Source organism: Ceratocystis lukuohia, assembly GCF_044167205.1.
Source record: "Ceratocystis lukuohia strain C4212 chromosome Unknown Supercontig4_pilon, whole genome shotgun sequence".
NCBI lineage: Eukaryota > Fungi > Ascomycota > Sordariomycetes > Microascales > Ceratocystidaceae > Ceratocystis > Ceratocystis lukuohia.
In genome coordinates, this window is record NW_027263523.1 from 1651287 (window position 1) to 1666787 (window position 15501).

Below are 15501 nucleotides of genomic sequence, written 5' to 3' on the forward strand. Positions count from 1 at the left end.
GCATTTCCAAACTCTTCTCTTCCCGGCTCTAGCTCTTGGCTGTAGTTCTAGAGCTAAGTCAAGCTCTGACACAGGGTCAAGTAGCCAGCCTGCAGCAGGATAACAAGGGTATTGTACTATCATTTCGTAGTATAGACCTGCTGAAAAGTCTGTTAAGCTACGACTTCGACATCTTCTTTGCTATGGCCGAGTCCTAGCCCTCATAAAGTGCTGTCCGTTCTACTCCTGTTATTCTTGGTAATAGCCAATTAATTACTTGCTAATGTCCAAGCCCTCTAACATCTCTCCTTTACGCCTACGCAGAGAATTAAGATGTCGTAGCCCCAGGTCCCAAAGTTCATGCTCAAGTTCTCGCTTCTATCTGATTGGGCGATCAAGCCGGCATTCATCTAAAAGTTAGTCCGCCACAGAACCCCGCCACAAACACCCCGCCATTTGTGGCGTCTTAGACGTCCCATTTTGCTCGAATGTGCTGTGCTGCTAGATAGGTACTTTGCCTACGGTCAGAGCCCCCCAATTTGTTAGGTACTTGCTAACAGGCTTGCTATGCCAACAGTGCATCCTACAAAGGACTGAAAGACAACCCTTCAACTTTCACGCCTATGACTCAAGATCTAAGCCAACATCGAAGCCAAAGGCAAAGTCAGAGTCGAATTCCAAACCATAGCCGCAGCGCCAACTAACGACATCTGAGCCAGGACCGCTGTCGCTACATTGTCCCTATCTTGCACGGTCATTCCTGTTCCGTCTATATTGTCCTTATAGCCAAATCCGACCACAAGCCCACACACGACCTCCTCATCCAGGCTTCTCCCCGCCCTTCCAGTGCGATATCTGATAGTATCTAACCCGGTTTCTCTTCTACTCTCTTTTCGTCCGCCCTTTTCTCTCTCTTTCTTTTTGCCCACTATGCCCACTATCACCGTCGACAAGTATCAGCTCTTCGAGGCTCTTGGCCGGAAGTGCGTATAACCTATCCCTTCAAAGCCTCTTTCCCGCTTCCTCATCTAGTCAAGTCGTGCCGTGCGATGGTCTCGTCGCCTGCGCATAAACTGATTTGTTTGCCCTTTTCTATCTCTATTATTGTGCCTCTGTGTCTTCATTTGTCTAACCTTCTCCCAGGTTCACCAAGGAGGAGTTCGAGACTCTGTGCTTCGACTTCGGCATTGAGCTTGACGAGGACACCGAAGATGATGTTAACCGCCCTCTGGTTAATGGAAAGCCCGCACCACCCGAGCTCAAGATTGAGATGCCTGCCAACCGCTACGATCTGTTATGTTTCGAAGGCATCGCTCGTAATCTAAACATTTTCCTTGGCAACACTACTTATCCCCAGTACCGCCTAGTCGAGCCTGCCAATGGCAAAATGATTGAGCTGCGCGTTAGCGAGTCGACTGCTGAAATCCGACCGCTACTGGCCGGTGCCGTCCTCCGCAATGTCACCTTTACCCAGGCTTCCTACGACTCCTTCATTGCTCTACAGGATAAGCTCCACCAGAACCTTGCGCGCCAGCGCACTCTAGTTTCCATTGGTACCCATGATCTAGACACTGTCGAGGGTCCCTTCAGCTACGAGGCTCTCCCTCCTAAGGACATCAAGTTCGCGCCCCTCAATCAGACCAAGGAAATGGATGGCGAGGAGCTCATGAAGTTTTACGAATCTGATCTCCACCTACGCCGTTACCTGCCCATTATTCGCGATGCCCCTCGCTATCCCGTCATCTATGATGCTAAGCGCACCGTTTGCTCGCTCCCCCCCATCATCAACAGTAACCATAGCAAAATGTCTCCCAAGACCCGCAATGTATTGATCGAAATCACCGCAACTGATGCCACTAAGCTCGACATTGTGTGCAATATTATGGTGGCCATGTTCTCCGAATACTGCGCTGAGCCTTTCACCATTGAACCCGTCAAGATTGTATCGGAACACAACGGCAAGACCCGCATCACGCCTTCTCTCAAGGAGCGCCACATGAAGGTCGAGATCGATTATCTCAACTCACTAACTGGCCTGCAGCTGCCCGTACCCGAAATAATCAAGATGCTCGGCAAGATGTCTCTGTCTGCCAGCCCCTCTTCTGATGCCAACCTTCTTGATGTCACCGTGCCCATGACGCGTGCTGATGTCCTCCACCAGTGCGATGTCATGGAGGACTTGGCCATTGGCTACGGCTACAACAACCTTCCCCGAATGGACCCCAACAAGTCGGGCACTATTGGCGCACCCCAGCCCATCAACAAACTCACCGACACCGTGCGCCTGGACGCTGCTTTCTCTGGATGGAATGAGGTGATGCCGCTGACGCTGTGCAGCCACGATGAGAACTTTGCCTGGCTAAACCGCATTGATGATGGCACTAAGGCTGTGCGCATCGCTAACCCCAAGAGTGCCGAGTTCCAGGTTGTGCGTACTTCGCTGATTCCTGGCATTCTCAAGACCATTCGCGAGAACAAGGGTCATGCTCTGCCCATAAAGGTCTTTGAGGGCGGCGACGTCGTCTTCAAGGATGCATCAGTTGAGCGCAAGGCTCGCAACGAACGCCACTTCTCTGCCGCCTGGTACGGCCGTACCTCGGGCTTCGAGCAGGTTCATGGTTTGCTCGACCGCCTTTTGCACATGTTGCGTGTGCCCTTCATTGCTAGCTCGAGTGTAGCTGGGGATGGCTACTGGCTTGAGGAGATTGAACACCCGACTTTCCTGACTGGCCGAGCTGCTGCTATCCACGCACGATTCGAAGGCAAAGAGAGCCGTATTGGCGAGTTTGGAATCTTGCACCCTTCCGTGCTCGACAAGTTCGACTTGAAGTAAGTTTCTACCGTCTCTTTCCGCTTGAGTAATGTATACCTAGTGCAGAATACTAACCTGTCTCTCCCTCTTCCTCTCTTTCTCTAGATATCCTACGAGCACGCTGGAAATCAACCTCGAGGCTTTCCTATAAGCGAAGGCATTGATTGAATTACCAACATGAAATGAACAAAATTATGGCACGGTAAAGGAATCGAAGTGCCTCACATCCCACCACCCCACCCCAAAAGAAGAAAAGTAGTATGAAAATACACATGATGAATAAGAAAACATAAAAAAGTCAACAATGCTGTATTCTCTAAAGAAAGTTGCAAAAAAGGAACATGGCGTAGCTACATAATTGAGTAATAAGAGGGAAAAGTAACAAAAAGTAGACAGTAAAACAAAAAAAAGACGCTTCAACATACATTAGGGGAAATAGGGCTACCTCCACAATGTCCATCAACAATTGACGGGCCAATTGTTAGTCACAAACATCATTAGGCCTGCGACTATACCGCCTTTCCAATAACCTTGCCAAGCCACATATTTGCCCTCTTGTATATTCTGTCTCTCTTCCGCCTACGTCCGCTGCAACTTGCACCGGTATTCACACCAACATCAGCATCGGCCTTTTCTCCACTGCTCCCACTATACTCAACGTGCTCAATTTTAGTGAACTCACCGTCAGCCTGGCGGTCTGACCCGCTCTGGGACGAGTGTGGCTCGTTGGATAGGTACGGCTGCAGTGGAAGCTCTAGTATATTGGTTCTGGGTGTGGACCAAAACGAAAGAGGGCGTCGGGCATCCGGTGGGTTCGAGGCAGGGGCAATCCCATTCTTAGCAGACTCCCCACTGTGGCTCTCAATGGTCAAGGCCGTATCAAACGTCAGCTGGTCGTCCCGTGTCGTAGGGCGCAGCGTTGCTTCAGTCTCTTGCTAGGGATAGGGCGCCCGGTGCTTTTGACTGACGACACTCTACATCATCTCCTGCATCTCGTCTTCAGTTCTAGTCTGTGTGGTGGACAATGGTGCCTGTCGGCTAAGTGACGATAATACACCCTTTCCAAACTTCAAGTTAGACATACTATCTCTTAACGTAGATAACGCGCCATCTTCAAGGGGTGCCTTTGGGCCCTCAGGTGCAGTAGTGCCTTTGTTCGGTGTCAATACATCGTGCGCCGAGTCAGCCGTAAGGCTACTTTGTAGCGCAGGCGTAACGTGGTCAATGCTTAGACCGCTCGAAAGAGCACTAGGATCACTAACTGCATGGGACATGGAGGGGTGTGGCCTCGGCGTTGAGCTTCTTGACCGAGAGCTCTTCTGACTCTTGGTCTGGGAGCCGGAGACCCCGTTTTCGCGGATGCCCTGTGTTGGAGGAGTTTCAAAATCCGAAAGACTGCTGACGCTAGCATCCGGATAAACGTTCATCTCGTCATCCCCGCGGTTGAAGCATTGGTGCCACCAGCGAATTTTGCCCAGGTTGGGGAAGATCAACCGCTCTTTTCCAGCCACCCGATCATCTATTGTATTGTCATACCGCGGGTTGGTGAACTCTTGGCGACGAGACAAGAAGTAGTCCCAAACTGACGTGGTGACCTCATGAGCCCTTGCATCGTGACGCTGCTTCTCTGAGTTAAATAGAAAGGTGCCGTACTGACAAGAGTAGAGGTGATACAACAGGCGCCGCAAGAAACGCTCATTATACTCAAATCGAGTGGGATGGTGGCACATCAGTTGGTAGACACAATCAAGGAATTGGTGAAAAACAGGACTGACCATTTTCAGATCAGTCGCCTCTTGAACAGGTGCTTTATTTGAAACAGTCTCTGAAAGACCATCGCCTTCAGTGTCTTCGTTTCCTTTTTGCAGATAACGGCGAGCATTTCCTACCAATGAGTAAAACGCGTCGGCAGCAGCAGTATCAGTCTCTCCAGGGTTGATAGTCGTCCCAGCTAGAGCGTCCTTTTGGATAGTGAACCAGTTCTCATGATTCAAATGACCAGACCGAAGGCGGAACATATGTCCGAATGATGCCCAGTCCTTCTCAACTAATACCATGAAGCCCTTGAGTGTGCGATAGTATGGGTCCAGCATAATCTCAGACAACGCGCAAAGTTGGCTTGTTCGATCCCAACCATCAGAGCAGTGGATCAACGCGTGCGAGTGCCCAATTCCTACACTCCGTGCAATTGTATCAGCTCCAGCCAAAACTGAGTGTATGTGCTTCAACCACTCGCTGCTTTGTAGCAGGTCTTGGTTAGGAGGTAGAGCCGACACGTCCGCATCCTTGATGGCATCGACAACCTTTTGTAGAGAATTGCGCATAACATGGATGTTTCCAATGTACAAAAAAATCTTCTTGGTATGCTTGTAGTTGTCCATGGTTTCTGAGCCAAATCCCTGGACCTGATTGACAATTGCGTTAATTGTTGGCCGCGCATCAACAATGAGGTTTTTTTGTTGTGCGCCGTAAATTAGGCGCTTTCCCGTCTTCTTATCATATAAGCCATGGGATTCCGCACCAGCAAGCTCTTCCTCTCCCGCATCACGTTGCGTTTGTGAGCTGGAACCAGTAGCAAAACCCTCATCATACAGCATAGGCGCCGCTTCAAACCCCCCGTTAGGCAGTCTCGTTCCATCGCCATCTATGATGTCCTCAGGGTTATCGGCGCCGTTTGATAGGTTGGAATTGAAGGCGGCAGACACAAGCCTTTCGTCCTGTATATTCGTCTTGCGCAAAATTCCGGACCTTGGCTGAGAACTGCGCATGATTGTGCACATGTTGACTGGGTGCAAGTATGTCAGGACAGGTATGCGATTCCGCGACCGGAAGTCCTTGGCATATTTCAGCGTGTTATCCGAGATATTTGACGGGACAGCTAGTACTGATGGATAAGTATCGCAGAACGAGTAGTCGTGATTTATTGTTGATAGGCGCCAGCCTTTATCGGTAGCTTTCTCGTTGATACCCTGGCGCATAAACTCGGCACGGGCATCGTAGATAGACCAGCCATCCATGCCCCGCTCAGATCTCGGCTGGCGATAGTGAAAGGCATACAGGCTATCTATCGACCGCAGCTTACAAGTCCGCTGCCGTATAAACTCAAAGGCCTCTTTAGCGGAAAGATCATCCACGAAAGTGAACATGACGTAAGTAAAGTCACGGCATCTCAAACGGATCGAAGACGGATTGCTCGACTTTGGCGGTGTCGGCCGAAAGATGCATTGGCAAATCATGGGATATGTGATCCATGACTCCCGCATCCTGGGAGGCGGAGCCGGGCCTGCGGACTCGTCATGCTTGTCAGCAGGCTGTGGCGCCGGGGCGCTGAAAATAAGGTGGAAGTCGGCAAGCCGAAGGGTTCCGGTAGAGGTTTGGCCGCTGCTAATGCCATTTACATTCTCGAAGACCTGTGATATTGCAAGAAAGCGGTGAGCTACAATCTTACTTGTATGACTAAAGCTAAAACATATGAATAACTGCTACCTTTCGGACTTCCATGTTGAAGCGTGCTTGCAAAACGTCAAGCTACAGATTGTGACAAGACCCAAGGGCTCGGTTAGAAAAGGCTTTGATTCAAGGACGGACGAATAGAAAAAGGTCAGATAGAGAGGGCTGGCATAAAGACGTTGAAAAGAATATAATATGTATAAAGGAAAATAAGAATGATAATGACAAGACTAGACAAGGCAAGGCTGAGAGACTAACAATAAAGGGGAGAGAAAAGGGAATTCTAATGGCTAGGTAGAAGACAATGTAACGCAAGCGGAAGCCTAAGCGGAAGCCGAATCCAAAGCGGGAGGCTTTGTTTGATTGTTGTTTGCTAGCAAGAAGCTTCTTATTTGCTGATGGACTGTTCGCGGGGCAAGCCTTGTTGAGCCTTGTTAGACAACCCCCATGACGTGTTATGCGAAAAGCGGGGCTTATTATTATTATTATTATTAATTACCCCCTAAAACTCAACAAATAGAAAAAAAATTGGATGGACAATATTACGATGCCGTCATGACAGCCGACTCATCACATCAAACATGGCTGAAATTCTCCAACCTATGAACACTACGATGAAGACCAGTGCTTCTATTCGCTTTTGTGATTTCTCGAAGTCTCGATAATATTTAGCATACCGCATCCTTCTCTTAGGCCAATGGAAAGTCGTGAGAAACCAGCTCTCCTCCCCAGCAGGGTTCATACTACATTGTTTTGACCACCTGTCGCCGGCATTAAACCATACATTCAAAGAATGTCGAGAGACCCGACGAATATAGATGTGCATGCATTCTTCAAACGTTCGAATGGCGCATATGTCGATCCTGATGCTGCTACACGGGCTCTCCAAAGGGTCGCCTCCCTCCAAGCTAAAATTTCCGCATCTCCCCAAGCCCATATATCAAAGGTTACACAGTTACTGAAAACTCATAGCCAGACAACGGCAAGATGCGATACCTGACTGTGACTCTGCCAAGGAAAGTTTAAGACTTGCCGCCAAATCGCCGAGCCACGACTTATACGATTACACTCAAGTCGTCATGATTGTCTGGCAGACTTTGCGAAGAATTTCCAACCACTGCCTTCCGCCCTCACCCCCTCCACTACCCATAGTCTATAATAGATACTATAGGCTATGCCCCTACCTACACCTGCAGCTAGTACTTTCTACTATTCGGCTTGGCAACGACGTGCCCGCTGGGTCTCGCCCGCTAATATCCAGAAACGGAGAGAAAAGAGGCTTTGCTTCCGATGTGGTGTAGGAGGACACAACGCTAAGAATTGCCCTTTCCTCCCAGCCATCTCTCCAACTAGCCAACCAAAGCATGTAATCTATGTTAGCAATGCAATGGCTTTTGGCCGGTCTATGCTTGAGGAAGATGAGGAAAGTCCGCTCCCCACAGACCAATCGGAAAACTAATATCCTCTGTTCAAAGCCGTAAACGGAGGTCTAGTGTAATGAGCATTGAAGACCTTGGCAAATCAGCGAAAGGGTGGCGACATGAATAGAGCCCGAAGGAAATTACTTCTATCGACCTAGATGTAGTCATTAATGACAAATGCCTTGCTATGGGTATGATGGACATGAGTAATGTAATGCCTCCCCTTCTATTATTAAGTCTGCCTTGATACAAAAGTGAAATATTATAACCCACAAATCATCAAAACCGATTCAACTCTCCGCCTTCAATTCCAAACCTGTAATTATATTAGACACAGTGGCTATCTTTACATTAGATGTGCCAAGCCAAAAAGAAGAACATGTTGCCTAGGCTATTCTAGATCTCGCAGAGGACCTCCCTATCGGACACCCATGGCCAAAGAAGGGTGTAGTTATAGATTGCACAAATGATACTGTTACATTCAAATCTACCACTGTGGCCCATGACAAACCGACAAATACCCCTGCTTTCCGCTCAACTCTAGAATAAGTACACGGTGTGTATAAAATCCTCAATGTCGCTACACGTGAGACTTTCCAAGTCTTTGACGCATCAAGTGAGGACATAAACAAGCCCCCGGTCGACTACAACGAGACCGACACTCTGATGCCAAAATCGCCAAGAACCTGCCCCCACGCAGACCTGGCCATGGCCATAAGATAGAGCTTACAATGTCAGACAAAGATGCCCCTTGCCCCCTACATAGCATGACAAGAGAAGAACTCATGCTGAGGCCGGCGCTTCTTTCACTGCCGAAGAAAGGATGTCTCTGATAAAGCCAGTTCACTGCTACAGCTCCAATCCTATTCCTCAAAAAGCCTGGTAGTAGTCTACGTTTCTGTGCCGACTCAAAAGGTCTGAAAGTTTGTACTACTCGAACTCAGCAAAGAACACCTGTCTATCATGTTGACGGACTACGACAAGTTGCCCTCCCATCCCAAAACACACAACAAAAAGCTTCAGCCTATGAGGACAGTAGACAGCAAAGACTACTAGGAAGCCGAAATAGCGCTCGGAGAACGCAGTTGCAGGAATACAAAGCAAGTCAAAGTCAAGTAGAAAGGTTACACAGAAAGTACCTAGGAACCTGTTGGTCTACTACTAGAAACTAACGCATGTAAACAATGGTACCAATACAAAAAGCGAAAGGGAGACCAGTGACAAGGTTGCACCTATTCTGATGGAAGGACAAGTGTAGAATGGATATTAGGTTTTCAAGTTTGTTATGCTTTTGGGATAACGCTATGGCGCGCAATGCCACCCACGCTGTACCTGACATCGAGATTCTCGAAGGAGAAACGAAAGACGGCATTAACTTGCTCCTAGGAGCCTGCTTCACATTCTTGATCTTCTGCTTCATCGAGTCCCAATATACTGTAACCTCAGCTTGGTAACATAAGGCACAATACTCTATACCATTCTATTTTGTTATCGAGGCTGCCAAGCTGAGCACATGACCACCATGCGTGAAGTTTTTTGCTGTTTAAAATTAGAGTCGTATGGGCTTTGTCGACTAGGTCACGAATCCAAGTTCGCGACGTTCATGGCTTAGGCTGGCAGCGTCGCAACCTCACCAACATCCAATGGAATACATAGGCCTGTCAACAGCGCACCGTATGCGGTTCAAGTCGTCCGACAGAGAGAGAAAACGAGACCAGACTCTCTGCTTGTAATAAGGGACCGGCAATCCAGAGAGTAACCCCAAGTGTAAATTTCCCTACTTCTGACTTCTAACCTTCTCCCAGCCAGTCTTCCACCCAGCAAACAACTTGATCCCATCCCATTTGAATTCACTTTTCTATGAGCCACCTAGCAAAAGTGGGACTTAAGCAGTTGGTATTGAGTGCTCACGTGTGTCTGAAGAGCATGGGTTAGGGTATATGTTCTCCTCGTTTCGCCTTCAGCGCCACACCCACAGACGCCACGCCACAAAATCAGCCCCACGCCGCTCAGGTTTGCCAGAATTTAGGGCTTCCAAAAATCGATGCACACAACCATAATGTGTTTGTCGGAAAGTGGATCTAGGATTCCCAGCAGAGTCGGTATTCGCACGTCTACGATTTCCTCTCCCACGATAACCGCCAATTGCGCCTCGTCCGTCCCCTCGTCAGTCTTGTCGATTCAGATATCATCACAATCAAAATGGCTTCCGTCACTAGTGCCCAGATGTGAGTTTAACCACCACCTTTTTTACTCGGCAAAGAGAGGCGGGCATTGTGATTCTATCAAGCAAAGTTACTTTTTCTGTCCTGTCCCACGATCTCTCGACAACAGGGCTCCCCCACCACACAAATTCGACAGCCATGCTTCTATTTCCAGCTACTAGAAGCATTAGCGGAGAGTAGCCGGAAGTAGTGCAACAAAATACAATAAACAACAATAACAACGAATTTGGGATACTGAGAAATCAAAAATTCCGATACAAAAAATCGCAATGCCCGCCCGCCTGTCATGCACATCCATAGACAATAGGCCAATCAAATGACACATTTTCGCACATAAAACTAACACTTTCTTCTCTTTTACAGCTCCAAGCGGAGAAAGTTCGTCGCCGATGGTGTCTTCTACGCTGAGCTGAACGAGTTCTTCCAGCGTGAGCTGGCTGAGGAAGGTTACTCTGGTGTCGAGGTCCGCGTCACCCCCACCGTCACCGACATCATCATCCGTGCCACCCACACCCAGGAGGTTCTTGGTGAGCAGGGTCGCCGCATCCGCGAGCTTACTTCCCTGATCCAGAAGCGCTTCAAGTTCCCCGAAAACTCTGTCTCTCTGTACGCCGCCAAGGTCCAGAACCGTGGTCTGTCCGCTGTCGCTCAGTGCGAGTCCCTGCGCTACAAGCTTCTCAACGGTCTGGCTGTTCGCCGTGCTTGCTACGGTGTCCTGCGCTTCATCATGGAGTCTGGCGCCAAGGGTTGCGAGGTTGTCGTTTCCGGTAAGCTCCGTGCCGCCCGTGCCAAGTCCATGAAGTTCACCGACGGTTTCATGATCCACTCCGGCCAGCCTGCCCGTGACTTCATCGACACTGCTACCCGCCACGTCCTGCTGCGCCAGGGTGTCCTGGGTATCAAGGTCAAGATCATGCGTGGTGCCGACCCCGACTCTAAGGCTGGTCTGCAGAAGGCTCTGCCTGACGCTGTCACCATCATCGAGCCTAAGGAGGAGCAGCCCGTTGTGCAGCCCATTAGCCAGGACTACGGTGCCAAGGCTGCTGCCGCTGCTGCCGCTGCCGCCGAGTCCCAGCGTGTCGAGGAGGAGGGTGCCGGTGTTGAGGAGGAGGTTGCCGCTGCCGAGCAATAGAATAGCTTAGGCTCTGAGGGCTCTCTGCGCCCGGGCTTTTCCAACCGTGTTAGTGTCGGGGCCCGGGATTCTGGTGTAATAGTGAACGGCTACGAAATCCCAAGAGCCGACTCGCCTACACTGGAAGTCATGCCTGGAGAGGAGGAAACGCGGGGTGAAGGTTGTTAAAAAAGACCAAAAAGCAAATTTCGGCGTTTGGGATAAAGGAGGAAATTCGAATTGTTGTTTCGGAAACAAAGAAAGAAGAAAAGGTTGTTAAAGGAGGACGAGGGAGAGAAGAGTTATCACGTACTGTCTTTTTTTTCTGTTTTTTTTTCCTTGGCTTTTTCTTTCTCTTGCTCTCTCTCTCTTTCCTTTTTTTCTTCCGACTCAATATTTTTTGTTTTTCTTAGTGCTGAGGCCATACAGCATGTCTCCTCTTGATCATTTGCCATTCTCTTCTTCCGTTTCACGAATTTCGCACAACTTCTTCTCATTTATTCCTAACATTCTCCTCATCAACCCAACGGAACGAATTCTCTTTTCCCTTTCTATCTCCCTCTTTTGCGATAGTCGAATCCCTGGTGCTTTTTCCTACCCCTCTTGTTTTTTTTTCATAGCTGATTAGCAGAGAGATGGATGTAATACCCAAGAAGGCAAAAAAAAAGAAGTTAACGATCAAAAGTTTTGGCTTACTAGAAAAGCAACAATGTGATTAATTAGGAGGCCCATTCAGGCTATGCTAAGTGTAAGATAGGTACGAGACAGACGCCTCCTTCTAACTCCCATCTAAGACGGATAACTTGAGATGTCGAAGCAGAACAAAGTTGTAGATATGACCTTGCATTACTAGGTTTACTGATAATTCCTCGGGTTTTTAGACTGCTTTAGTTCAACTTTTCTTAGCCGATGTTGCTCTGAAGTATCCCCTACTGAACTTGTATGATTGAAGCTTCCAAGACACCCTAATGCCGTATACAAGCTAGGCGGTGTGTATGCAAGTTTCCTCCATAGTTTTCACGATGAAGTATTTTTTCTATGGCTAGATATTGCTGGTGTTGTTGTAGAACCATGCAACACTTTTTTTTTTCGCACAAGCCCCATATCATCAATAGCTACACGACCAAGCGGGGGTCTCTGTCCCGTGGTCCATCATCTTCGTCAAGTTTATATGTGAAGGAAACGTCATAGCTCACGAGTATGGAGAAGTGGACTCTATGCTTCGAGATCTTCTAGCTATTTGTTACTTTTGGAATAATTCGCTTGGTATAGGATAAAAAAGTTGCTACGCTCTACCTAGAAGACATATGGCCCTCTATCATACCCAAACTAGTAAAATCCCAACAACATATAGCCTGTTCTTCTCCAAGTTGTTGAAATCCAACCACTTCTAACTCCTCTACATAAGAAAACAAAACCCTACTTATTGTAACCCTTATAACAGTTGCTAGAGCCCTCAAAATTAGTCGTCACCATGATTTTATGTTGGCATAGCATTAGGACTATAAGATATCGTGAACATGGAAGCATAAGAACAACATAGGCGCAGATTGAATCTATAAAAAGCAAAAAGAAAACAAGAAAGATGCAAAATCCGCCAAGGCCAAGTCCTTCTTTTCCCTGGAAAAAGACTGAAAAAAAAAAAGAAAACTGGCACCATTCCTCCCAAGGAATCTAATCCCGAACCATATATAAAAACCAACAAGTATAGCAAACACAGAGGCGGAGAAAGGCGTAAAAAGGGGCGAGGGAGGGGTTAGAGATGAGATAAAGGCCACAGATGGAAAAGAAGTAAAGAGAAGGTGAGACAGAAAAGGTGCTGGTTTACATAAACTCAAGAACAAATCAGAACGGCCATCTGTACATAGGAGTAGAGAGAAAGAAAAGAGGGCAGAGATAATGACAAGGACGATAATGAAGAGGGAAAGCAAGAGCTTCAGGAAGACAAAAATACAAGAGTATAAACAACCGTAAACCAAAAAAGAACCACGCCCAGATAAAAGAAACACAAGCACAGTAGAGCAACAAAAAAAGAACACCACCCCGCTGTCATTATCTGACGGGGCCTTTCTGTTCCTGTAGTTCTATGTCTTCTTCAGACTTGAGACCCCTTGGTGTCCTCCGCGCTGATGAACTGTTCATGGGTCTCGTCTCGCCATGGGCATCGTCACTATCATCGTTATCATCGTCATCATCATCATCGCCGCGGCCTCTACCAAAGCTAAAGCCAGCTGCTTCCTCTTCATCAAAGGCACGGATGAGGCTGCGGCGATCGCCATGTTGGCTACCGATACTCATACGGTGCATAGAGCTGCGGCGTGATTGCATACTCAGGCGCGTTTGGATACTCGAGACCATGTCTGTTCCAGTGATGTCGTAGTTGCCATTGCGCGGGCCCTGTCCATTAGGGTTGGAGTTGGAAATGTTGAGGAGGTATACGCCAGTAAAGGTAATAAGGAAGCCGCAAAGCAGAGAGAGCGTGTTGACTGCGTCGGTAGTGTTGAAGCCACGGAAGAGGATGAAAGAGGCTACGAGGGTAGCTGTAGTGAATGTGACATAGTATAGCGGATTGACACTAGACAAGGGGGTTAGAAACAGCCAATACAAAACAGGCAATTGGCTCTAGAACTCACATGTTGGTCGGGAATTGGGCCAGCGCCTTGTTAAAGTAGTTCATCTGCACCAAAATGCACACAGTAGTCGTAATCATAAAGACATAGGTGGATGGATGCGAGAACTGGTTATTACCGCTGAGAGTCAGGCGGAGAGCAATGCCAAACGCTTTGACAGACATTACACTAATGGAGCCGACAGTAGAGCAGATAGAAAGGTAAATAAGGGCATTCTTCTTGCCATGTATCGGTGCCACTTTGTAGATCATGACGACGGCAAACACAGTGACGGCGAATGTATAGATCAGGAATCCGGGCTGTATGGCATACTCGAGAATCTGGTCGATAGTCTGAATGTCCTCGTCGGCGGGGGCGTGTAGCACAATGATAACCGCTCCTAGTAGACAGATAGCGCTTCCAAGTTTGCCGAGAATACCGAGTTCTTCTTTGAGAAAATATGAGCTGAGCACTGCGCCGATAAGAACAGAAAGCGCGCCGAGGGGAGTAACAAGAATAGCGGGAGCGAATGCATAAGCGGCGAAGTTGCAGATTTCGCCAACAACCACTGTAGAGCGAGGCGAATGTTAGTCGTCATATTAGGGAAGAGACGGAAAAAAACGAGGGAAAAGCGAGGCGGGATAACATACTGGTTATGATTCCAAACCACCACACTGGATTGCGCAGGTAAACAAAGCCGTCACCTTCAAAGCCATGGCGTTGTTCCGCCTGCATGAGGCCCTTCTTGGTAACAACAAAGCTGGCACCTATAAAGAAACAGACAACCACAATAGTTAGCAGGCGTGGTGGAATAGCTTAGACAGTGATAGAACGTACCAATTGCAAGCGAAGAGCAAATAGCCAGGCCAAGGCCGACGTATCTGCAGCGAGAGTTAGCATGGTGGAGGAGGGCGAGGAGGAAGCGAAGTGGCAAGCTACTGACTTTTGCTCGAGTTCCATTGTGATGCGATTTCTGGAATGAAGGATAAACAGCGAAGAGAATGACGAGTAGAAGCAGAAATTGTCTAGAAACCGGTCGGGCTATCGTGGGCCAGGTGTATAATATGTGAGGGGTGGGCTGCTCTACGTCCTAAGCGGATGAGTGTGACACTGAATTGTTTCTGTACTTCTGAAAAGGGCGCAGGAAGGAAAGAAAGGGACGGAAGAAGATGAAAGAAAGACCGAGATCAAGGCCAAACACACTCTACAATACCAAGCCGTAGTGTCGCTTAATTGGCAGGCGGTTTTTGTTGGGGAGGGAAGAGATATGAATATGAGCGTCTTGTCTTGTGTGGTTTCTTAGCTACTCATCCACCGGATTGAGCTTTGGAGACAAGTGGCAGCACAGAAGAATGTCGTCCGGAATTCTAGTCTGCCAAGAAAAAGAAGCAAAAGAGAGTTTGGCAAGAAAAGAATGCCGTTCGCCAATATTTTTTCAAGCCGGGAAAAAATAATGCGAAAATTCCTTTTAATAATTTTTTTCTCGAGTTTTGCGATGGAAAAGAGAAAAACGGTGATGACGAGGCTCGCGCCAGGTTTATGGGTGACAAGGTAGTTGCAGAAAGGAAAAAAAGAATGACGATGAATAGCCGATGGACTTTTTTTTAGGTCAGGAAGTAAAGCGAGGGATAGACTGTAAGAAAAAAGTAGAGAAGAAAAGGAAAAAAAAAAAAAAAAAAAAAAGGAAGAAATGAAAAAAGCCGTGATAGCGAAAGTTGACAGCGAAGAATAAAACAAAAGAAAAAGACGAAGGGAAGGAAGAAGAGGAAAAGAAAGAATAAAAAAGAATAAAAAAAGAAAAGGACAAAAAGTGGCAAGAAACAAAAATTAGCAGGCACTAGGAAAGGTCCTAGTCTAGTCAGAAAAGAGCAGAAACACAAGAAACGGTAAGCCG

At 47.8% G+C, this 15501-nt stretch overlaps 4 protein-coding genes across 4 annotated transcripts; 2 read left to right on the forward strand and 2 right to left on the reverse strand.

Annotated features, from left to right (window-relative positions):
* Positions 1 to 909: 909 nt before the first annotated feature.
* On the forward strand, positions 910 to 2812 carry HOO65_040424 (phenylalanyl-tRNA synthetase beta chain; the record flags this gene model as incomplete). The annotated part of the gene is made up of 2 exons (XM_071002710.1): positions 910 to 962; positions 1123 to 2812. 2 exons carry the CDS (start codon positions 910 to 912, stop codon positions 2810 to 2812), a joined length of 1743 nt encoding a protein of 580 aa, XP_070859267.1.
* Positions 2813 to 3765: 953 nt separating this feature from the next.
* HOO65_040425 (protein phosphatase) lies at positions 3766 to 6292 on the reverse strand (the record flags this gene model as incomplete). Its single annotated transcript, XM_071002605.1, has 2 exons — positions 3766 to 6201; positions 6278 to 6292. 2 exons carry the CDS (start codon positions 6290 to 6292, stop codon positions 3766 to 3768), a joined length of 2451 nt encoding a protein of 816 aa, XP_070859268.1.
* Positions 6293 to 9864: 3572 nt separating this feature from the next.
* Positions 9865 to 11019, forward strand: HOO65_040426 (40S ribosomal protein uS3; the record flags this gene model as incomplete). Its single annotated transcript, XM_071002894.1, has 2 exons — positions 9865 to 9890; positions 10251 to 11019. 2 exons carry the CDS (start codon positions 9865 to 9867, stop codon positions 11017 to 11019), a joined length of 795 nt encoding a protein of 264 aa, XP_070859269.1.
* Positions 11020 to 13050: 2031 nt separating this feature from the next.
* HOO65_040427 (Magnesium transporter NIPA2) lies at positions 13051 to 14567 on the reverse strand (the record flags this gene model as incomplete). Its single annotated transcript, XM_071002792.1, has 5 exons — positions 13051 to 13573; positions 13632 to 14175; positions 14258 to 14374; positions 14445 to 14488; positions 14551 to 14567. The coding sequence occupies 5 exons, from the start codon at positions 14565 to 14567 to the stop codon at positions 13051 to 13053; spliced, it is 1245 nt and encodes a 414-aa protein (XP_070859270.1).
* Between the last annotated feature and the right edge of the window lie 934 nt (positions 14568 to 15501).